This window comes from Chrysochloris asiatica, unplaced genomic scaffold (assembly GCF_000296735.1).
Source record: "Chrysochloris asiatica unplaced genomic scaffold, ChrAsi1.0 scaffold00028, whole genome shotgun sequence".
NCBI classification, from domain to species: domain Eukaryota; kingdom Metazoa; phylum Chordata; class Mammalia; order Afrosoricida; family Chrysochloridae; genus Chrysochloris; species Chrysochloris asiatica.
In genome coordinates, this window is record NW_006408546.1 from 1,505,715 (window position 1) to 1,529,243 (window position 23,529).

Sequence of the window (23,529 nt, forward strand, 5' to 3'; positions counted from 1 at the left end):
TTGGTACAATGGAGAGTCAGTGAAAAAGAGAGTCAATGAGAAGGATTCACATCATGGCAGCTAGAGAGGCCTCAAACATAACAATTGTGAGGGTGGGGCAGGTCCAGGCAGTGCTTCATGCTGTGGTGTATAGGGTTGTTCTGTATCAGAACTGACTGAACGGCACCTACACCAACAGATTTTCCTCTGTGTTCTCAATGTATAAGCCATATTGAAAGTTTATTCAGATTCTCAGTGTTTGTGGAAAATGTGTTCTACTGAGAAGTAGAAGGCTCAGAATTCTCTTTCCATTGCTCCTCTGCTAAGGACTGAGGAGAGTACTTTCAGAGACAAATTCAAGGATTTTTGTCATGATGGAGAGTACGGAATAGAGTGGAGGCTGCAGTTTCTTTGGGGTATCATACCTGGAGAAGCTACTGCCTCTGAGGGGCTGGGAAGCATCTTGATTCTCCCTGATTTTCAGCACATACACAGACACTCCAAGTCACATATACGCACAAAGGAGTCCTCAGACTGACTTCTAACATTCAACTCCTTAGACGGCACGAGCCGCTCCTTGGAAACCCTATACAGGGCTGCTATGAATCATAACTGCTTCAACGGCACTTACCAACAACATACTACAATCAGAGGAACCCTGCTGTTGCAATGGTTAAGCGTTTGGCTGCTAACTGAAGAAAAAGTCTGCAGTTGGAACCCATCGGTGGTTCCACAGGAGAAAAGACCTGTTGATCTGCTCCCATAAAAATTACATTCTAGATAACTCCATGGGACAGTTTCACTCTATCATACAGAGTCACTATGAGTGTGAGCTAACCCAATTGCACATAACAAACTACTATGCTGATTAGAATTGCTGAACTTTTATCAACGGTAATGATAATTATGGAAAGGAAGAGATATATACAACATAATAGAAACTGCTTTCCAGGCCTATATGAGCTAGATGGACTGGACACCTTCTAACTTCGCTTCTGACTCTTACTGCTTATGCATCATAAAAGGCCCAAAACATTTGAAAAATTCACAGGAACAGCTCACTGTAGAATCACGGAAGCTCAGGCACTTTTTCAGATGGGTGTCTTATTTTCCTAATACTGTTGTAGTAGAAATACATGTAGGTGGCGTAATGAATAGATATTTATTCTCCCATAGTTCAGGAGGGGAAAGGCTCTTTTTTTGTTAGCTTTGGGGGAAGACCCTTGTCTCTGTTTCTCCCTTCTGCCCTGATGTTGCTTCCTTGGTTTCTCCATGAGGTATCTCTCTTTCCCTCCTCATTTGTGCTTGCTTGCTTCTGTGTCCTGCCTGATCTTTTTATATCTCAAACACAAACATGTTTAGGAAACACCCTACTCTAAGATGGCCTCATTAACAATACAAAACACGATCCCCAAATGGGATTACCTCCCCAAGTTATTGGAGTTAGAGTCTAACACATATTTTGGGTGGGCACAATTCAGCCCATAAAAGTGGGGAAGATATTCTGTGAGTGGCTGAGACTGGAGATCTAATTTTCCCAGTCCCACCGCTTCTCTGCAGATCCCAAGGGCTGAGTTACCTGTCAGCAGCTATTCTGCTGAGGAGAGGTTCCAACCAGCCTGGCTGGCACTCGCAGTGGGAGTCCATGAAGACCAGCACGTCGCCTGTGGCCCTGGTGGCCCCCAGCATCCGGCCCTGGATGGTACTCAGCCTCTTATTGCTCCTGAGCAACTTCACACCCTCCAACCTGGCCACATATTCGCTGAGAGCCGACTTGAGCTGTCCTGCAATCAACAGGGTTGTGGTCAGTTGGGTCACAGATGTCATGGCCAAATGAGATTATGATGACCATCACTAAGATGATTGTCAGCGATCATCTCTTTGAAGCTCTAGTGAGGTTCAAAGGACCCCAAAAATCAAAAACGAGGGTAAGTCAAAAAGTATTGCTACTAGGTTTTCAGTTCATACATGCATGGGTTTATCCCAAACAAAACATGTTTAAACATGTCTCTGTGATAAATGGGTGGTTGCAGACAAGTTCTCTCAGTGATATACTTGTTTTAGTCCCACTAGGGCGACTTCAGAGTCCTGGTGTAGCGTTGTGGGCTAATGTATTGGACCACAAGGTTGGTTTGAACCACAAGGTTGGAGGTTCAAACTCACCAGCCGCTCCTTGGAAACCCTATGCGGGGTTGCTATGAGTCAGAACTGACTCAATGGCACTTAACAACAACAGCGAGGTGACTTCAAAACAAAGGTCTAATCAAAACAGTGACTTCTAAGAGGTCAGCTCAGAGGTTATGGAACAGGTGTTTTTTGTTTTTTTTTTTTTAATTATTATTCAAAAAGGGCAATCTTGATAGATTTTATTGCAGGACAGAGGATTATCACAGGGAGCTTAGTAGGAAGAAGGTTTAAGAAAAGGGAAAACTGCACTGTGAGAAAAAGACTAGGAAAGTTCTGCTGAGAAAATTTTTTTCATCATGACAATATACCTGCTCATTCTTTGAGGGTGGCAAAGACTGTCCTATGAAAAGTTTACTGTGACATTTTACCCCATCCACCCTACAATCCCGATCTTACCTCTTCAGACTTCTTTGCGTTCCCACAACTCAAAGAACATTTGAAAGGAACACCATTTGAGTTCCTGAAAGATGCCCAGAGTGCTGTTTTGATGTGATGTAAATTGGAAAATATGCAGAATTCTTTGGGGAAAAGGTTAGAAAGATGGAAACACAGCCTTCAGAAGTGTATAGTCCTAGATGGAGCATATGTCGAGAAACAATAGCTTCACCTTTTGATAGTTTTGTTTAATAATGGTTTCTATTATTTTATGTTGTTGTTGTTGTTAAGTGCCGTCGAGTCGGTTCCGACCCATAGCGACCCTGTACAGGGTAGTGATCATTTTTTAGTTACCCTTGTACATTATTCCATTGCTGCTAAAAGGGAAGATGTTTCCAGAGTTTGGCATGATTCTCACCAGTAAAAATCAGGAAAGATGGTGTCATAAAACTAGAAGAGGACTTTCAGGACCTTGCTACCATTCTCTGAATCTAGTGGGGAGCTGCAGCAGATACTGTTGTTCTAGTCACACGCTCTGGGTGGTTTGGTTTGTACTCTTCTATGTGCTGTTAACTGCAACCTGTACTCTTTTCTGGAGACTTGTCTTGAGGAACTAGAGCTACCTCTCCTGGATGTGCCCAGGAGTTACACAGAACACTGTCCCTGACAGAACTTCTTGGGGGTACCCTTGTTAATACCAGTTCATTCCCTAGAGAGGGATCTGTTCGCTTTCATGAATTTACACATCTGAGGACCAGTCCCTCTGAGACTCCACTATACCTACCGAACACTGCTTGGAGTCCTGGTGTGGCTCTATAGGATAAGCACTGATTAATACCAAGGGTTGGTGGTTCAAACCCACCATCTGCTCCTTGGAAACCTTGTTCAGGGTTACTATGAGTCGGAACCGACTCAACAGCACTTAACAACAACAGGAAGTTGTCTTCCTCAACATTCATTCTCCACTTCTACCTTACTAACAGAATCTTGATTTTGTTCAGGGTAGCTAGAAACACTCATCTATCAAGACTCTCTTGCTGCTAGGAGGCCAAAGGGAGCTTAGAAGAAGTCTGCTGCTACCGTGTTGACTGAGGTTGTCCACTAGGATGATCTCCTTCAGGAAGGTCCTGGGTGCTGTGTCAAGGATGCTGTGCACAGTTCTCAGTAGGGGGGACCAGGCCTCCTCATGAAAGCAGAGGATGACACTGGCTGTGGGCAGGCTATCCCCAGGGTGCTGCTGTAGACACCTGTGGGAAACAAAATGATGGAGCCATGAGAAAGACTGCAAGAAGCCACCAGCATACTCTCATTGACCTGCCCAGACCTTGGCTGAGGCCCTAACAACCACTCTCATCCAACACATCAGCTAGCTTTCCTGTGTTATTTCAGAAGTTCCATATAAGAGAACACATTCCTCACTGCTGCTGCTGCTGTGTGCCGTGGAGTCGGTTCCGACTCATAGCGACCCTGTATAGGGTTTCCGAGGCTGTAAATCTTTACGGGAGCAGAACGCCTCATCTTTCTCCTGCAAGATCGCCGGAACAGCTGGTAGTTTCTAACTGCTGACCTTCCGGTTCACAGCCCTATTCATAACCACTACGCTACCAAAGCTCCTTCATTCCTCACTAGTGTGGTCCATTATCTCCCAACACCCCCAGACCCCTGAGAATGCCTTTATAGTCTTTAATCCATGGCTGACTTAGTGCAGTTGAGAGGTGCTGCTACCATTTCTCATCTGTAAAATGAGAATGAATACCACCACTAACCTCATAGGGCTGTTACGAATCTTAAATAGGGTGGTATGCATAGAACATGCTCTATGAACATCCATTCAAGAGCAGGGGCCCTATTTTATTTCTTTTTGTATTCCGATAACAAGGCCTTCTGGTGTGGCGCTGTAGGATCAGCACTGGCCTATGAACCACAGGTCAGCAGTTCAAACTCACCAGATGCTCCTCAGAAACCCTATACAGGGTTACTATGATTCAGAACTGACTTGACGGTGCTCAACAACAACAACATTCCTATAATCGAGAGCAGCATCTGGCACATAATGGATCTTAGCTATTGTTATTGTTATTGTTGTAATTGTAGAGGGGACAGGACTGGAGACTTGTGATTGCCAACCATGTGCCAGACACTGTGACCTTTCCACACATTACTAAATGTTCATACTATTATAAGTCTGTGAAGTGAACTATTGTTAAGTGCCATTGAGTTGGTTCTGACCCATAGCAACCCTGTATAGGGTTTCCAAAGAGTGGTTGGTGAGCTTGAACCGCTGATCTTGTGGTTCAAACTGACATTGCAGTGCATTAACTCACAGCGCCACATGAGGACTCCCTGGTGAGCTGTAATACCACTATTTTACAGATGAGAAAACTGAGGTACAGCAAGGAGATGAGACTCATCGAGGCCATATCTTCAGTGACAGAACTGGGCTTTGTATCTTCAAAGCCTCATGCCTTTCACACTGCACTTGGCTGCCCTGTGGCTAGATACACAGGGGTACATAGCATTGCCTCCTACCTCTGCCAGGAGCCTGTCAGTGATTCTTCCTCCTCTCTGGTTGATTAGGATGCTTGTCATTTGATGTACTTTGGGTCTGTTGAGAGTTCCAAGTAGGTTCACAGTTGAATGAATTACAAAAACAAGCCGATATAAGGAGTGTGTGACTCAGACTTGTTCACAAAAGGAACTTCTCTGTAATGCATTTCCAAAGGGTTTCTTTCTGGGTTGCAGCTGCTAAAATTGTGTCTCTTCTCAGAGAAGTATTTGCATATGACTAGGAGTTGTCTCAGGGACCCTAAACTTGCAACACTTAATGAAGTCATCTCTGACTGTGAACCTGCTGGCAGAGACTCAGACTATCAGCAAGGGCTCACTCGAGTGGTCCCCAGCTAGCCCTCCCTGAGGGAACACTCCCTGAAACGGTGAAAAACCTGCACAGCTCATTAGCTGAGTGTTCATCTGCCTGCTATCATTCTAACCAAGACTGGAACCTTCAATGCAGAGTAAATAAATAAGTATGGTGAAAGAATACAACCCCAGCACACACCTTTCCTTTTATTGCATAGTCAATAAAATACAAGTAAACATCTTTTTGGTATTCTCTGCTTTTAGTCAAGATATCAGCAATGATATCCCTCACTCCATGTTCCATGTCTTCTTTGAATCCTGCATAGTCTCAGGAAAAAATCCTATCTAGGAAGGGGCAGAATTGATACTGAAAAAATGCTTTCAGTTAACAGGAAAACAGAAATCCTACATGATTAAAAAACAAACACTCAGACTTCATAAATTAGCTCTACCAGTAATTTTATTTACATACTGTTTCTTTCCAGAAAGGATTTAAAACCCCTCACAAAAATTCACAGAATAAAATCATGGTAAAATAAAAATAACACATGGAAAGTCAGGAGCCAGAAAATAGGAGTAAATATAGAAAGTCAACATTTGGAGAAAGAACAATATACAGGTCATAAGAGCCTGAATATTTCTAGAATGAATTTTTAATTTGACTCTGAGCTTGTTGGTAGCCAAAGTAAAATGGGAGAATTGTTATCATCATACTAGATGTTTTTAGGCAAAGCAATGGTCTTTCATCACTTTCTTTTTCTTAATTTATAACTTTTATTTTGGAATAGTTTATGACTCCCAAGAGCTGCACGAATAGTACAGAGAGTTCCCATGCTCCCTTTACCCATCTTTCTCCAATGATATTCTCTTACATCACCATAGAAAAATGACCACAGTCGGGAACGGACATTGTACAAATACAGACCTCGTTCTGATTTCACCAGTTTTTAACTTTAGTATGAATTTGTAAAAGAAGTTCCTATGACTTTAGAAAGAAGTCCCTAAATGGATAGCAACATCCTTCAAAGCATCTTAAGATAAATATAATAATGAACTTTGTATAAACGTTGACAATCTGATTTCAGGGCTGTTCAAATCCCAGATTCAAAATGAAACCAGCTTCCCCTGCCCTTACTTCCACAGTCTTTGCTGAGTCCTTTCATCACCCCTCCCCATGTTCTCTGCCCCAGCCCTTACCCTTATTGCCACTCTTTTGGAAGCTTTTCTCCTCTGAGACACCAGTCTTCTACTCTTCTCTCAGAATCACCCCAGATGTGCTCACCCGCAGGTTCAAAAGTTATGTCATTTCCATTTCCTTTGTAGCTGTGGATATAGACAAATCCATGGCACAGGGACAGAGAATGCCTGTGGCTCTGAAGAGAAATCTTTATTGAGTGAATGTCTTAGTTCTCACAAGTGGATGACTTTAAGAGAAATTTATTCTCTCACAGTTCAGGGGTCTAGAAGTCTGAACTCAGGGCTCCAATTCTAGGGGAAAGCTCTCTGTCAGCTCTGGGGAAAGGTCTTTGTCTCCTTTCAATACCTGTGGGCCTGGAGTTCCTTGGAGATCTACATGTGTCTTAGCATTGGTCTTCCCTGAGTTCTCTGCACAGGAATTCCTGGTCGAAAGAATGTGATCCACCTTCAACTCTTCTTTCTTGTTGGTACTCAAGGCCCTACTCTCTGCTCACTTTGTTGCGGTTGTTGATAAGAGCCATTTAGTTGGTTCTGACTCATATTGACCTCATGGATAACAGACTGAAGCACTGCCTAGTTCTGCACCACCTTCACAATGATTGCTATGTCTGAGCCCATTGGCACAGTTACTGTAACAATGCCATCTCACTGAGGGTTTTCCTCTTTTTCGCTGACCCTCTAGTTTGGCAAGCATGATGTCCTTCTACAAGGACTGGTCCTTTCTCATAACATGTCTAAAGTATATGAGATGAAGTCTTATCATCCTCACTTTTAAGGGACATTATGGTTGTACTTCTTTCAAGACAGTCCATAGTATCTTTGCCAACACCCTTCTGCAAATGTATCATTTTAGTCATCCTTATTCACTGTCCACCTTTTATATGCGTATGAGGCATTTGAAAATACCATGGCTTGAGTCAGGCACACCTTAGTCTTCAAAGTGACATATTTCCTTTTTAACACTTTATTGTGGTCTCTTTCATGAAATTTGTCATTTGATTTCTTGGTTACTGCTTCCATGGGCATTGATTGTGTGGATCCAAATAAAATGAAATCTTTGACAACTTCAGTATTTTTCCTTTTGATCATGATGTTGTTTATTGGTCCAGTTGTAAGAATTTTTGTTTTCTTTGAGGTATAATTCATATGGAATGTTGTAGTCTTTGATTTTCATCAGTTAAGTAGTTTAAGTCTTCTTCACTTTCAGCAAGCAAGAGTATAATGAGTCTTCCTCCAATCTGATGCCACCTTTTTCTTCATAAAATCCATCTTCTTGGATCATATGCTCTGCATACAGATTGAATGAGTATAGTAAAAGGATATAATCTTAACATATGCTATCTATGACTTAAACCATTCAGTATCCCCTTGACCTTTTTGAACAACTGCATTTTGATCTATGCACATGTCTAACACAAGTGCAACTACTGTATTTTTTCACATATAATGCACCTAGGAGACTAACATGTGAAGGGGCTGAGAGTATGGCATGCATTATTTGTGTGAAAATACAAGTGTTCTGGAATTTCTGTTCATCATAGTGTTATCCATAATTTGTTATGATCCACAAGTTGAGTCCTTTGCATAGTTTATAAAAATGCAAGTAAACATCTTCCTGGTATTTTCTGCTTTCAACTAATTGCAGAACTGATTTCCCTTGTTTCACATCCTTTTCTGAATCTAGCTTGAGTTACTGGCAGTTCCCTGTCAACATGCTGCTGCAACAGATTTTGAATTTTCTTTAGAAAAATTGCACTTGCCTGTGATATGTGATATTGTTTGACAATCTCTACATTTGGTTAGATTGCCTTTATTTGGAGTGAGCCTAAATATGGCTCTCTTCCGTTTAGTTATCTAGGTAGCTGTCTTCCAAATTTCTTAGCATGGGTGAATGAGCACTTCCAGCATTGCATCCATTTGTTTGAATCTTAATTGGTGCTCTGTTAATTCCTGGAGCCCTGTTTTTCACCCATGCCTTCAGAGTAACTTGGACTTCTTCCTTCAATTCTTGATTATATTCTATCTCCTGAAATGGATGAACATGGGCCATTTCTTGTTGGTACAGTGATTCTGTGTAATCCTTCCATCTTCTTTTGATGCTTTCTGTATTATTCAATATTTTGCCCATAGAATCCTTCAATATTGCAAACCAAGGATTGAATTTTTTTCTTCAGTTCTTTCAGTTTGAGAAATACCAAATGTGTTCTTCCCTTTTCATTTTCTAACTCCAGGTCATTACACATTTCATCATAATACTCCCTATATATAATACTTTATAATGAAATACAGTGTTGTCAAGTTGTTTCCAACTCATTTTAAATACAGCCCTTGGAAATGTTCTGCCCAGTTCTTTTACTTCACCATTTCTGCTGTTTACTCTAACTATTCTATGTTCACAAGAAAGTTTCAGAGTATCTTCAGACATTAATTTTGGTCTTATCTTTCTTTTTAATGGCATTCTCTTTCTTCATGTATGACATCCTTGATGTCATCCCACAGATTGTCTAATCATCAATAATTAGTGTTCAGTGCATCAAATCTATTCTTGAAATGGTCTGTCAATTCAGCTGTGACATACTCAAGGTTGTACTTTGGCTCTCATGGACTTTAAAAATTTTTCTTCAGCTTCAACTTACATATGAGCAATTAATGGTCTGTTCCATAGTTAACCCCAGCCTTGTTCTGACTGATGATATCGAACTTTTCCAGCCCAAAATAACCAACAGATCTGTGTTGGAAGAAGTGCAACCAGAGTGCTCCTTGGAGGCCAGGATGGCCAAGCTTTGTCTCTCATACTTCGGACATATTGTCAGGAAGGACCAGTCACTAGAGAAGGATATCATGTTTGGTAAGGTGGAGGGTCAGAGAAAAAGAGGAAGACCTCCAATGAGATGGATTGGTCAAGTAGCAGCATCGATAGACTCAACCATGGCAACAGTAGTGAGGTTGGCTCAGGATCGGGCAGTATTTCCTTCTGCTGTGCATATGGTTGCTATGGGTTGGTACTGACTCAGTGACACCTAACAACAACAACGATAATCTCTTTCCACAGATGTAGTCAGTTTGATTCCTATGTATTCCTTATGGTGAGCCCCACATATCACATGTCATTTATGTTATTCAAAAACATATTTCCAAAAGATAGGTCATTAGTATTGGAAAATACTATTATGCTATCTCCAGAATAATTTCTGCCAACAAGGCCATATTTTCCAACTCCTGATCCGTCTTTATTTCCAATTTTTGTATTCCATTTGCCAGTGTTATCAATACATCTTGATTGCATATTTGATCAATTTCTGATTGTAGAAGTAGGTAAAAACTTTAAATTTTTCATCTTTGGCATTAGTTTATTGTACTGTGGTAGCTTGTATGTTGCTGTGATTTTGGAAACTATGCCACTGGTATTTCAAATACTAACAGGGTCAACTACGATGGACAGGTTTTAGAGAAGCCTCCAGACCAAGACAGACTAGGAAGAAGGAATAGGCAATCTAATACTGAAAATACTGGCCAGAGAATAGCATTAGAACACTGACTGTTACAGTGTTGGAAGATTAGCTTCTCATGTTACGAGACACTTACTTACTGTATCACTGGGGAAAAGTTGCCTCCTCAAAGTAGTTAAATGCCATCAAGTCGGTACCAACTCATAGCGATCCTATACACAGCAGAATGAAATACTGCCTGGTCCTGCACCAACCTCACAAATGTTGCTACATCTGAGCCATTGCTGCTGCTGCCACTGTGCCAATCTATCTCATTGGGGTCGTCCACTTTTTCTCCAAACCTTCACTTTTACCAAATGTGATGTTCTTCCAGGGACTGGTTTCTACTGATAATATGTCTGAAGTATGAGAGACAAAGTCTGGGTATCCAGGCTTCCAAGAAGCACTCTGACTGTACTTCTTTCAACACAGATTAGTTTGTTCTTTTGGCAGTCCATGACTCAAATGCATCAACTCATCTATGGTTTTCCTTAGTCACTGTCCAACTTTCATATGCATATGATTCTTCCTGTTCTAGAATGCCTATAATTCTTAAGTTATTCCTTTCATATTGTCTAACATGAATCTTAGACCTTCTTCATATTTTTCTATCCTTTTTCCTGCTTGCTCTTCTATCTTAGTAGTATTGAGAGATTTGTCTTCCAGCTCACCAGTTCTATCTTCCATTTCTTCAATTCTACTCCTTTGCCCTTTCAATGTGTTGTCCATTTCTGATATTCTATTATTAATCATTTGGACCTGTTTTTGTAGGTTTTCAATTGTTTCCAATGCTGTATCTATCTTACTCGATTGTTTCTGTAGCACAACTTATTTTTCTCAACTTCTCTGTAAAGTGTTTTGATACATTTCAATATAATTTTTCTGAATTCTTTCTCAGGCATTTCCAAAGCCTGCCCTTCTTCCAATATGGAGTCTATGTCTACCTCTAGCTTATTTGTCTCAGTCACTTTATCTTGTTTCTGGACATGTCCAGAAACAGTCATCTGTTTATTGGGCATATTCAGTAGTTATCTATGACCTTAATACTTATATAAGTGTATATTTTGGTATTTTATTATGCTTTCTGATTTCCTCCAGGTAGATGTGATCAGGAGATGGGCTTCCTTTTTCACTCTTCTTATTACTCAACTCAGAGTAATTGTTGCAGGTGTAGGCTGCCTACCTGATGTATGGCAGCTGGTATTGGTTCTTGCCTGGATGATGGGATTTTATAGGGTGTGATTGTAGCTTGACTATATGACCATAATTGCTGTTTCTTCTTGGGTAATGTAGGGAGAGCAAGAGCTCCCTGAAAGAGGGGACCAAAAACCAAAACAGCAATAGCAGAAGAGACAGGTTGGATACTGTGGTCTATAATCACAGAAAAGAGAGAAGAGAAAAAAAACTTCCGTCGCCAAATATGAGTATGACTTTAATGTCCCTCTTTTGGCTTCTTGCCTTCAAGGATGCCTGAGAAATTTCAAGATGCCACTATTGGTCTTTATGATGTAACTCAGGATTTAATTTTTAGCTTGTTACTTAAGTCTGTGTCCTTCCAACTCCACAACCCCTGTTCAGGCCTTTTGCTCAGTGATAAACAGTTCAGGGCCAGCTGTGGTCATTTTGTGCTGGCATTTGTTTTTAAGTGACAACTGTTCCTTTAAATTTTAAGTAGGTCTCTGCGCATGCATAGTAGAACACTCTGGGGGTGCGTTCTACTGTCCATTCACTCAAACTGACTTTGCAGTCCATCACATTTTTCATCTGCATATGAGGTTCTTGAAAATACCATGGCTTATGTCAGGTGCACCTTAGTCCTCAAGCTGACGTCTTTGCTCTTGAACACTTTGAAGAGGTCTTGTGCCTAATATAATACATTGTTTGATTTCTTGACTGCAGCTTCCATGAGTGCTGATGCTTGATGCAAGCAAAAAGTAGTCTTTGACCACTTCAATCTTTTCTCCATTTATATGGATGTTGTTTATTGGTCCATTGATGAATCTTTTTGCTTTCTTTACAACAGAGTAAGTTCTTAGAATAGGGGTTTACACAGAGTAAATGCTATATGTTGTTGTTGTTAAGTGCCATTGAGTTGGTTCTGACTCAGAGTGACCCTGTATATAGTTTTGGAGGAGTGGCTGGTAGATTTGAACCGCCGACCTTGCAGTCCATTGTACAGTCCAGTGCTGATCCTATAGCGTCACACCAGGACTAAGTGCTGTATCAGTGTTTGTTATTGTTAGTATTTACTCAGAACATGAGGGGATGTATTTCTAAAGCTCTTCCAGCTCTGAAATCCTTTAAAGTCTTGATTCTTCCGGACTACACTGGGCAGGAGAGGTATGAAGGAGGAGGAAAGACCAAAGAGCATGCATTTCAAAGGAGAATTGTATAGACTCTTCCTCCTTAACTTGGAGCTGCCTCACTCCAGGATTTTCTGTGTTATAGGAACAGATCTGACTGGGCCCTCTCTTCACAGTGAGAAAGGATGGCAAGCTGGTGATGGTGGAGGAGTAGGATAAACTTCAAAGACAGCCAAAAGTTTTTGAGGGTCAAGTGGTTCTTGAAAGCTCTTGGAAGGCCAAGTTAGTTGCTTCCCCAAACTGCAAGGGTGGGTCTCCTGCATCAGCTCAGAAAGGACCCTTCACTGTCTCCCAGAGGTTCATACAGCCTTCAAGACATAAGCAGAAAGCTTCAGAATATCTCTCTAAGCAGAACTGCCCAGAGATAAGAGCCGAAAATAGTCATGGAAATAGCCTGCTGTTTTAGGAGAGGGACAGTGTGGGCTCTGAATGAACACAGCTGTGGTTTGTAAGCAGGCCCAACACCCTCCACACCCCTCTGCAGTGCAGTACTAAATGTCATAAACAGAAATTTGGCAAGTCCGGGTGTATCTGCGCCTGTGAGAAGTTTTTAAGAGGAGCAGGGATTTATGGTTGTGTTTCTGGTGTGCAGGGTCACTGGGAAGAAAGCCTGAGGACCGTACAGTTAGGAAGCTCCCAGACCCCAGTGGAATGAGGCAGGGCTTAGAAAGGGTAATGAGTACCTGGGGCAATCGCTAAATTGTACTCCCATTCCCAATTTCAAGAAGAATAAATGTTGATAACTACAGTAAGTCAGCAGAAATGGCTTCCCTCCTGTTGCTGGCTGCCTTAGTCAGGTACCTTTCCTATTTGTGGCACCTCCCCTGGGATCCACCTGGATGTGCACCAGGGGACATATGCTCCCCTGTACTGTCCTCCCCTACTTCACCTCTGTGTCTACCTACCATGCTTGAGAAAGGAAGTTGTACCGTATAGGATTAATAGATATTAACCCAGGACTCATGCCATACCTCTGGAAGGAGGGGTGTCAATTAAATGCCTGAGCTTATGGGCCCCATTGTCATCATCTTGACGAGGGGCAGCACAGAGACAGCTGGGAATGGCAAATGGAATGAGCCCTCTCTATGACCTGTGAAGGCAGGCCCTGAGAGCACTCAACAATGACTCCACCTTGTCCAAAAACTGCCTGAGCTTATGGCATCTTAGGAGGATGCCAAGTGGCTAGGAGCCCAAGTTTTGACATTGGGTTCAAATCCCAGGTCTGTCCTTATGTGGTCTGGGCATGCAATGTCAGCTCCCTGATAACCAACCCTCCTTTCAATGATTTCCAAATCCACAGACTCAGTTATGCCCTCAGTCATTAATTCTTATTTCTTACAGTCCTTTTGATTAGAATAAGTTCTTTCTAAGTATGCAATTCACTTAACACCAGTTTCCACATTTGTAAAATGGGTTTTGGGAAGTTGGTTCCAACTCAGAGCAACCCTACGCACAACAGAATGAAACACTCTCCATCCTGCACCATCTTCACAGCTGTTGTTACGCTTGAGCCCACTGCTGCTGCTACTGTGTCAGCCCATCTCATTCAGGATCTTCCTTTTTTTTTTACTGACTCTCCACTTTAACAAGAATGATGTCCTTTTCCAGGGACTGATTCCTTCTGATAATATGTCTAAAGTATGAAAGATGAAACCTCAGCATCGTGGCTTCTAAGGAGCATACTGGTTGCACTTACTCCGATACAGATTTGTTTGTTCTTCTGGCAGTCACGGTACTTTTCATTATTCTTCTCCAACACCTTACCCTAATCCATCAGTTCTTCTACAGTCTCTCACATGCATATGAGGTGATTGAAGATATAATGGCTTGGATCAGGTGCATCTTAGTTCTCAAACTGGTATCTTTGCTCTTGAACACTTTAAAGAAGTCTTTTGCAGCAGATTTGCCTAATTCAATGTGTTGGATTTCTTGACTGCTGCTTCCATGAATGTTGATGGTGGATCCAAGCAAAATGAAGTCTTTGACAGCTTCAATCTTTTCTGACTTTTTACAATAGTGGTTGTCATGGTTGAATTGTGTCCCCCCAAAATATGTGTCAGCTTAACTGGACCATGATTCTCAGTGATTTGACAGCTATGTAATGATCTTTCCTAATATGATAAACCAATAAGAAGATTAAGGATAGAATTGTTGTTGTTAAGTGCCATCAAGTCAGTTCTGACTTTGGTGATCCTGTATAGGGTTTCTGAGGAGCAGCTGGTGAGTTTGAACCATCAACCTTTTGGTTCAAACTGACCTTGAGTTCCAGTGCTTATCCTAAAATCCAGAAATATCTATCTATGTTATTAGTGTGTTGTTAAGTGTCATTGAGTCAATTCTGACTCATAGGGATCCTGTGCAGGGTTTAGTTATATGTAAATACAAATATGTGGGTGTCTGCACATATAGTCATCGAAGACACAAATATGGATACTCCTCAAACATAGCCAAATACATTTTAAGATTAGTTTCCAGGGTTTAAAGGCTTAGAATTATAATCTCATGGGGCAACTCAGTCAGTTGGCATAACATAATCACCAAAAATCATTATCTGCATCCCAGTGAAGTGAGTAGTGTCTGGGGTCTTAAAAACTTGTTAGTGTCCATCTAAGACACAACTATGGGTTTCTACTCACCAGGAACAAGACAGTAAGAAGATAATCAAACTCTCAGAGAAGAAACAAATTTGCATGAACCACAACCTCATTCTTCCTGAACCCAGAAGAACTAGATGATGGATCCTGCTGTTGATCAACACCACTGTTCTGACCAGAGTCACATTAGATGGTCCTGTGTGGAGTGGAAGAAAAATGTGGAGAACTCAAAGTCTTGAGGGGGAAAAAAAATCCAGACAAATGGGAACAGCTGAGAGCAGAGGGCTTCTAACCCTGAGACACTCTTTAAACCTAGAATCTATTCTAAGGTCACCTTTCAAGGAAACAACAGTCTTACTTAAAAGATGAGTGTCTTACTTACAAACCATCAGTATGAGACCAAAAGGTCAAATACTCAAAAGCAAAGATGACAAGAGGTCAGGATAAGGATAATAATGGGATTCGCCATCTCACCATGCCCTGATGCAGTTCCTAAGGGCGTGGCATGCAACACCTTTTATTTTACAAGACATAAGAAGGAGAGAGCAGACATGAGCAGAGAAAGAAGGACCTAGTGCCACCAAGAAAGAAGAACTGGAAGTGGGGTGCTTTCTTTGAACTGGGGGTGCCTACACTGTGACGTTCCTAGATCCAGGGAAGATTGGTATCAAGATGTATGGAAATCTCCAAGGAATACTTGATCAACAGATGCTGAAAGGGCCCCAGAACTGACAAAGAGAAGTCCTCCTCCTAGAGACAGCCCTCTGGATTTGCACTGCTAGCCTCCCAAACTGTAAGAGAATAAATGTCTGGTTGTTAAAGCCATCCACCTGAAGCATTTCTGTTATAGCAGCATTAGATAACTAAGCAGTGGCCTCACACAATATTTATCCTTTTGTGATTGACTAATTTCATTCAACATAATGTCTTCCTGGTTTATCCATGTGATGAGGTATTTTACAGGTTCATCATTCTTCAACATTGCATAATATTCCATTGTGTGCATGTACCAAGGTTTGTTTAATTGTCCTTCTTTTGATGGACATTTATGCTGTCTCCATCTTTTTGATGGGTCTCTTGTAGACAGTATATTGAAGGATACTGTTTTCTTAGCCATTCTGTTCCTCTTGGTCTCTTGGTCTAGTGCACTGAATCCATTTACATTCACTGTTATTATCGATAGGTGTGAACTGGTTGCTGTAATTTTGTTGTATGTGTGTGTGTGTTTTTGTGCTGCTTCTGGTTTCTTTGTTCCACATAGTTTTCTGTTCTGAGTTTATTTCATGGGTGAGTTTTCATTTTCATTTCTGTTGTACTAATATTTACTAAATCTTTCTCCTGTGGAGGTGCTGGTAGGCTTCAACAACTGACCTGTCAGCAGCCAAGCGCTTCAACCACTGTGCTATCAGGGACTCCTTGTTATTGTTAAACACCATTGAGTCAGCTCCAACTCATAGTGGCCCTGTATAGGGTTTCCAAGAAGTGACTGGGGGGTTTGAAATACTGACCTTGTGGTTCCCAGTCCAGTGCTTATCTTATAGTACAACACTAGGACTCCCCAGGGACTCCTACAAGGGTATAAATCTGTGTTGTTTTTTTAACCTGGGTGCACAGTGGTATCAGCTGGAATTCTCAGAGAATCTTATCTCATTGGTCTGAGGTGGGACCGGCACAGGATTATTTGCAAAAGTCTCCAGTAGATTCTGATGTGCAGCTGTAAACCACAGACTTCAGCAATGCTTTTCAAACTTTACCATGACTATAAATTGCCTAGGGATCTTGTTTAAATAGTGATTTTTCTCTAATAGCCTGAGTGGGGCCCGCAATTCTGCAAATCTGAGACTAATGCTTTGAGTGGCACTGTTGATGTTTGTTGATATGTGCCGTGGACTCAGTTCCGACTCATAGCGACCCTGTACAGGGTTTCTGAGGCTGTACATCTTTACAGGAGCAGAAAGCCTCATCTTTCTCCCGCAGAACAGCTAGGACAAATAAAACCAAGTTTCCTTAATAATTAAAAAGAAAAATTACAGGTTAACCATCTCCAGAAGCATCCTCAAGGCCAGCCTGGGTTTGTTTCTAAGCACAAAGCAAGACTCTGCCACACTGGTTTCTGTGAGCACATTTGGTTCCAAAGTATAAGTCTGTTCACTCTACATCACCACTCCGTTGAAGGGTAATGGATCCAGAGGAAGATGGTGGTGTGATGGGTGCTGGCCCCATCATGGGTTCTCTGGATTCTGGGTGTCCAAATCTTCGAAGCTGTAGGTTCCAAGGTCCAAAACCCACTCATTCTGTCCAACCTGGGTTGTTTCGCCTCAATGGGATGAGCTGAGTTCCAGCCACCCCCCATTCCCGTTCCTGCTCCCTCCTCCGTCCGATGCGCCCTGCCCGCCAGGCTTGTGCCCACGTTCTCAGATTAATTGACATTCTGTCAGCTGTCTTCTGTCTCCTTTGCAGTCCCAGCTAAGTGAGCCAATAAGGGGTGAGGGATGTCATCCTGGAGTGACTCACTGCCTGGCAGGACACAGGCTTCACAAGGGAACTGAATGGACCATCGTGGATTGCAACACCCCCTTCTTCTTGACAACAAAACTACTGCCAAAATGATTCTGTCCCTGCACCCGTGGCCTTCTGGGCAGCAGGCAACCTAATGCCTTGCAGCCCTTGTTTTCAACCCTAGCTGCACATTAGTACCACCTGGAGAGGTTTTAAATCTCCAGACACCCAGGCCTCATCCCAGGCCAGTGAAGTAAGAATCTCTAGAAATGTGACCTGAGCATGTGTAATTCTTCCGACTTTCCAGATAATTCCAAGGTGTATCCAGATTTGTGATCTGATGAGTTAGCATCCCCAAGGGGTAGAAAATAACCCTTTAGTCAGAGGAAGGACCTTGTTGTGATATCCACAGTTACCTGCTCCATTTTCCCTCCACCTCTCCAACTTACTCCTGGGTCCTTTACTCAAAGAACATGAGAAAGGCCAACAGCTGTATGAAATTTAGTGCGGTAAAGAATCAACACATATTTTGTCTCGTCTAATCTACAACCAGCCCTCTGCAGATGTTTCATTATCATCTCCATTTTACAGATGAGAAAACTAAGGCTCTGAGAACTTGAGTGATTTGCACAAGGTTACTAAGTAATAGTGAACATACAGTATGGAACACAAAGTATGGTGGTTAAGAGCATGCCTTTGGTGTTAGATATACCTGGTCAGGTAACCTGAGACCATTGCCTTCTTCTTTCTGTGCCTCATTTTCTTATCCATAAAAGGAGCTCTGGTAGTGTAGTGGTTATGAGTTGGGCTGCTAACATCAAAGTCTGCAGTTCGAAACTACTAGCAGTTCCGCAGAAAAAAGACAAGGCGTTCTGCTCCCTTAAAGATTTACAGCCTCAGAAACCCTATACAGGGTCACTATGAGTAGAAACCAACTCCATGGCTCATGACCTACCTTTTGGGACTGATATGAATATTAAATGAATGACAACCACTTAGTACCTGGCACATAGTAAGTACTCAACAAATCTTCAACACAATGCTACCTCTTTCCAAGAGCTGTCTTTTGACCTCTCTCATACTGACTTTATTTTTTCCATCTTGCATTGTTGGTAACTTCCTTTGCATGCCTGCTTCTCAAACTGACCTCCAATTATGACCCTAAAGTTGTTCCGAAAAGGCCTGTAGTCTAGAAAAGGGGAACTATCAGAGACCAAGGCTGGTTTGAGATTTTGATACAGAATTGGGGCCAGCAAGTCTTGTCTTGGTTAGGCAATGGAGCCCAGTATATCTGGGTGAGGCCAGGTGATGTCACTTGGGGCAATGCAGCAGGATGCAGAGACTCACAGAGTGCTCTAGTGTTCTCCAGGCTCTGAACTAGAAAGCAGCAGTGCAGGACTGTGCACACAGTAGGTGCTTACTATGTGGAATTTCCTTTTGTTTTGTTTTCAAAGGACTGTATTATGGTTCAGTCTTTAAAGAGATGGGAGGAGGCGTTCTATTAACCTGGATGAGGGGGGATAGGAGTTAGACCCTTGGTTTTCAAGGACTCCCTGTGTAACCTGGCGTGTTGCCAGGAAGGGGAGGTCCCAACTGCAGCTGGGAGAGGAAGCCAAGGCCTGGGATGCACAGGATGCCAAGCAGGCTAGAACCAGCAGAGGGCGCCGCACACCTCTGGATAGAGCTGGGGGCGGTCCCGTGAGATCCGGAAGCTGGGGTGGGAAGAACAACTGTCCAGCTTCCCTGGAATTCAGGGGTTTCCTCACTGCAGCACGACAGTGCAACAGGGCTTTCAGTGCTGAAAGCGCCAGGAAAGTCCTGGGCAAATGTGGAGAAGTTAGTTACCCTAGCAGGAGGGGGTGCTGGACATAGGGCTGGAAAAACAACCATTGAAATGGTACACACATATGCACATCACAAACACAATGCAAATGCACCCACGGTTGCACTACACACACAGACACATCACACAACCGTGCATGCCATACCACCTATAATCTATACAACGCACTTGCACATGTACCACCCACACAACATATACGCACATAAACATACAACACATGTGGTGCACACCCACATAATAGAAATGCATGAACATTCTACACATGCAACACAATACAGTACTCGTGCACACATGACACAAACATGTGAAATAAACACATCATGACACACATGCATAATACCGATGCATACCACATCACAAATGTATCAAACAGCACACATGTAGCAGACAACACAACACACATGTGCACAACATAACAACTCATACATATGCATGCCACAACACATGCTCAGCGTACACTTGTTCCACATATATACTGGATAGGTACCACATACATGTACTATACACACTACACACACAACATACATGCATAAACATACACACTGCATCCACATACATGTATACATACAATATACTCACACAATGTGGACACACAGTCCCACATACACACACACAGCTTTGGTAGCCAGAGAGCTTCTTCAAAGCAATGTTTCCTTTTGGCAAAATAGTGATAACTCATCCTTCCTTTAGACTAATGAGAAAATCTAGTAAAAGAGTCTTGAAAATTCGATGTACGTTCATTCATTCAGCAATTGTTTCTTTACTTTGTGTTGCACATTGGGCTGTACAACACAGCCTCAAACTGGACCTTCCATGGAGCCCACAGAGAAGCAGGCATTGAGAAAAAGAAACACATTAACTAGCTTTGGTTGTAACAAGGGCTAAGAATGAAATCCCCAGGGTGCCAAGACAGCATCAGACTGGGTTGGACCTGAAGTCTTGAGAGTAGCTGGGTCCTGGACTAGGGTGAGGTGAGTGAGGCACCTAGAGTACAAACTTTAAGGAGGCGTTCACTACTAGGTGCTGACCCTGTATTTGCCCAACTCTGAGAGTGAGTACCTCCTTAAATCTTGCCTCAAGCACACCACTCACTTCAGTTTAGTCCAGGCCTTGGAAGAACAGAGAGTGCTTACTTCTTAAGATAACTCTCTGGGCTCCAGGAAGAGCAATGGCTTACAGGGAGAGGATCTAGATCACTCAGCCTAGCTGGGCTGGGTGCCTGGGTGGGTATGAAAGGGGACTGGAAGTGGGATGGACCTAGCAGTTTCCTGAAAAGACCTGAAGATCCCATAGCAGGTCCTGACTAGGGCGAGGAGAGTGGGGCATTGCTTCTGTTCCCTCCTGGATGTATCCAGACCCCCTCTTCATGGCCAGTCAGGGTGGTGATAGGGTGGCATTTGGGAGGGTTCCTCTACCTCTCTGTACCCACCACCTCCCCGGATATGGCTATGCTGTGTGTCATCCACACCTACACCTTGCCTCCTGAGGATGCGTAGGGCTGGGGCCACCCTACGGGGTTAGGCTGTGGCCAGGTCAGCACTGTATTCTAGTTTGGGGCATTGGCACTAGTCCCTTTGTTGTTGTTAAGTGCCATCCCGTCAGTTCCAACTCATAGCTGCCCTGTATAGGGTTTCTAAGGCTGTAAATCTTTGTGGTAGCTGAAAGGCTTATCTTTCTTCCGTAGAGTGGCTCGTGGGCTCGAACTGCCGACTTTGTGGTTCGCAGTCCAGTATTTATCATATGGAGCCAGTGGGCTATTAAAACAGCTTGTCCTGGAAGTTGGCAGAGAGGTGAAGGCAGATTGGAGCCTGGGTTCAAATCCCTGCTTTGCACCTAGTAGCTGTGTGACTGTGGGAGAGTTACTTAGTCTCTCTGTGCCTTGTTTTCATACCAAAAAACTGTTGTTGTTGTTGTTAAGTACTGTGGAGTCGGTTCCAACTCACAGTGACCCTACATAAGGTTTCTGAGGCTGTAAATCTTTACGGGAGCAGAAAGTCTCATCTTTCTCTCACGCAACAGCTGGTATTTTCAAACTGCTGACCATGAGATTAGCAGCCCAATTTGTAACCACTACACTACCAGAGCTCCTTATACTATAAAATAGGCATCATGAAAAAACTAGCTTCCATTTTACACAGTTGTAAGGATGTTGTGAGTAAGTACAGAAAAAGCTCTTGGATTTGAGCCTTGTTGTTGTTCAATCCTGTTGAGTCGATTCCAACTAATAATGACCCTGTATGGGGTTTCCAAGGAGTGACGAGTGAACTTGAACTGCCAACCTTGCAGTTCAAACTAACTTTAAAGCACAGCGAATGAACCCACAGAGCCACATCAGGACTCCAGGATTCAAGCCACGTCCATGTAACAAAATCATATCAACTTAGCAATGCTTGTTATTTTGATCCAAAATAAAAGCAAATACTAACAATAATCCTAATACCAAAATGTAATGGCATCTGAGTGTTAGAACTTGGAGATGTTAAATCTTGGAGATGTTAAAACTGCATTGAAGAACATGTGCTGTAACTCCGTTTCTGTTTTTTCAGAGGAAGCTGTTTGACCTGGTAATGCAAAGCCAGAAGAGCCAAAAGCCACAACAAGGAAGAGATTGAACAAGTCAGAGCTCCTTGTTACCTGCTCTCAGGGTCAGCCGCTTTCACCTAGACTTGTTAAATGCAAGGGTCACTGAGCCCCATGCATGGTTTGTGATTCAGCAGCTCATAGGTGGGGCTCAAGGATTTGCATTTCAAACTAGTCCTCAGGTGATGGTCCTGCTGCTGCTGGTCCAGAAAACCACGCTTTGAGAAGCAATGGTCTAGGAACAGTGGGGGCAGAGTGCAGGAACATCACATGTCTGCATGGTCTACCACCTGATTGCACTCCAGAACTGGGGCAAGGAAAAGAAAAGGCCTTACTTACTTTGGGTGCCGCACCTCAGGCAGGGTCCTTTGCAGAGGGATTTGGAGGCTGAGCACCTCATTGAAGCCTTGAGGGTCCAGACTGAGTGGAGTAAGTTCATCTTCTTCAGAGACCTCCCCATCTTCCTTCTCGGCCCCCCAGTCCCTCTCTGAGGTCTCCTCGTCCTGCCTCTTACTTGTCTGTTTAATGAGCCGGTAGCTCCCACCTCTCCTGCCCTGGCTCTGGTTCCTTTTGGCCCTAGGTGAGGCCACAGCCACCAGGAGCTGATCCTCCTGCAGTGAGATTAAGGGGGGCAAGCCGTCCAGCGGGCTGTACTCTTGGCCCTCATCCTCAGCCTCCAGTACCCATTCCTGGGATTCCCCAAAGTCCAGGCGGTACCCAGCCTCAGGGCTGTGCCCACAGGTCTGGGCTGTGCTTGCCTGCTGCAGGGTCTGCAAAGGAGGGTACAGCGTGGTCACCATCAACAGCACACATCCCAGCATCAGGAGCAACACCAGGAACTGCAGTTTGCATGGTCCATGCCTGTATCGTTTCCTTACTAGCATGTTGCTGGAACTTGCCATATGCAACAGGTCATGTTCAACTTTGTTTTCTCATCCTGCTCCAGGTGCCTTGAAGCTTGCAGTAGAACCTAGGTTCCTGGTTCCACCTGGGAGCTTTTGTCCTCTCACTTAACCAGCTGCTTTCTTTCCATCTGACATTGGTGCACAGTGTGTGTAAGACACACTTTCACTTGCAATCAGAAAGTCACAGGCCCCAGGATCCAACCCAGGTTCTCTCTAGGTGGGCGTGTCAAATTGCCTTCTGAAAGCCCATTCACAGAGACTTCAAATGGAATACTTTGCTCTGTTTGCACCGCCTGTTTTTCTTCTCAGGAAAATAATTATTCCATTCTGCTCAGGTGTTTAGTTCCTTGCCTCCCACCCACACCCCTTGCATGGATGCTCAGGTTGCTAAGAGATGTCGGGGTGAGTTGGTGGGTCCTCAGTCCAGCAGAACTGACAGCAGACACCCTTTGGATGCTTCCAGTTGGGTCAGATCAAACAAATGTGAAGGCGGCAGGCAGTGCCTGATTTCCTTTCACACATAGCTCTGTACTCAGACTCAGCTGAGAGCCTTCTGCCAGATACAACCCTGAGCCAAGCACTCGTTTTGCTCTTGGTCCTAATGCCCTCACTGTTCCGGGCTTTGGCATGATCTGAGGAACACAGCCTCTTGAGAAAATA

The 23,529-nt window shown here is 43.2% G+C and overlaps 1 protein-coding gene across 1 annotated transcript in view; it reads right to left on the reverse strand.

Moving 5' to 3' along the window:
* Positions 1-22,848, reverse strand: part of GALNT15 (UDP-N-acetyl-alpha-D-galactosamine:polypeptide N-acetylgalactosaminyltransferase 15) — a 48,261-nt gene extending 25,413 nt beyond the window's left edge. The window contains exons 1-3 of the mRNA XM_006840004.1: positions 22,304-22,848; positions 3,622-3,788; positions 1,559-1,763 (exon numbers count right to left, since the gene is read on the reverse strand). Of these exons, the coding sequence (XP_006840067.1) occupies positions 1,559-1,763; positions 3,622-3,788; positions 22,304-22,848 (917 nt within the window). The remainder of the gene's footprint in view (positions 1-1,558; positions 1,764-3,621; positions 3,789-22,303) is intronic.
* Between the last annotated feature and the right edge of the window lie 681 nt (positions 22,849-23,529).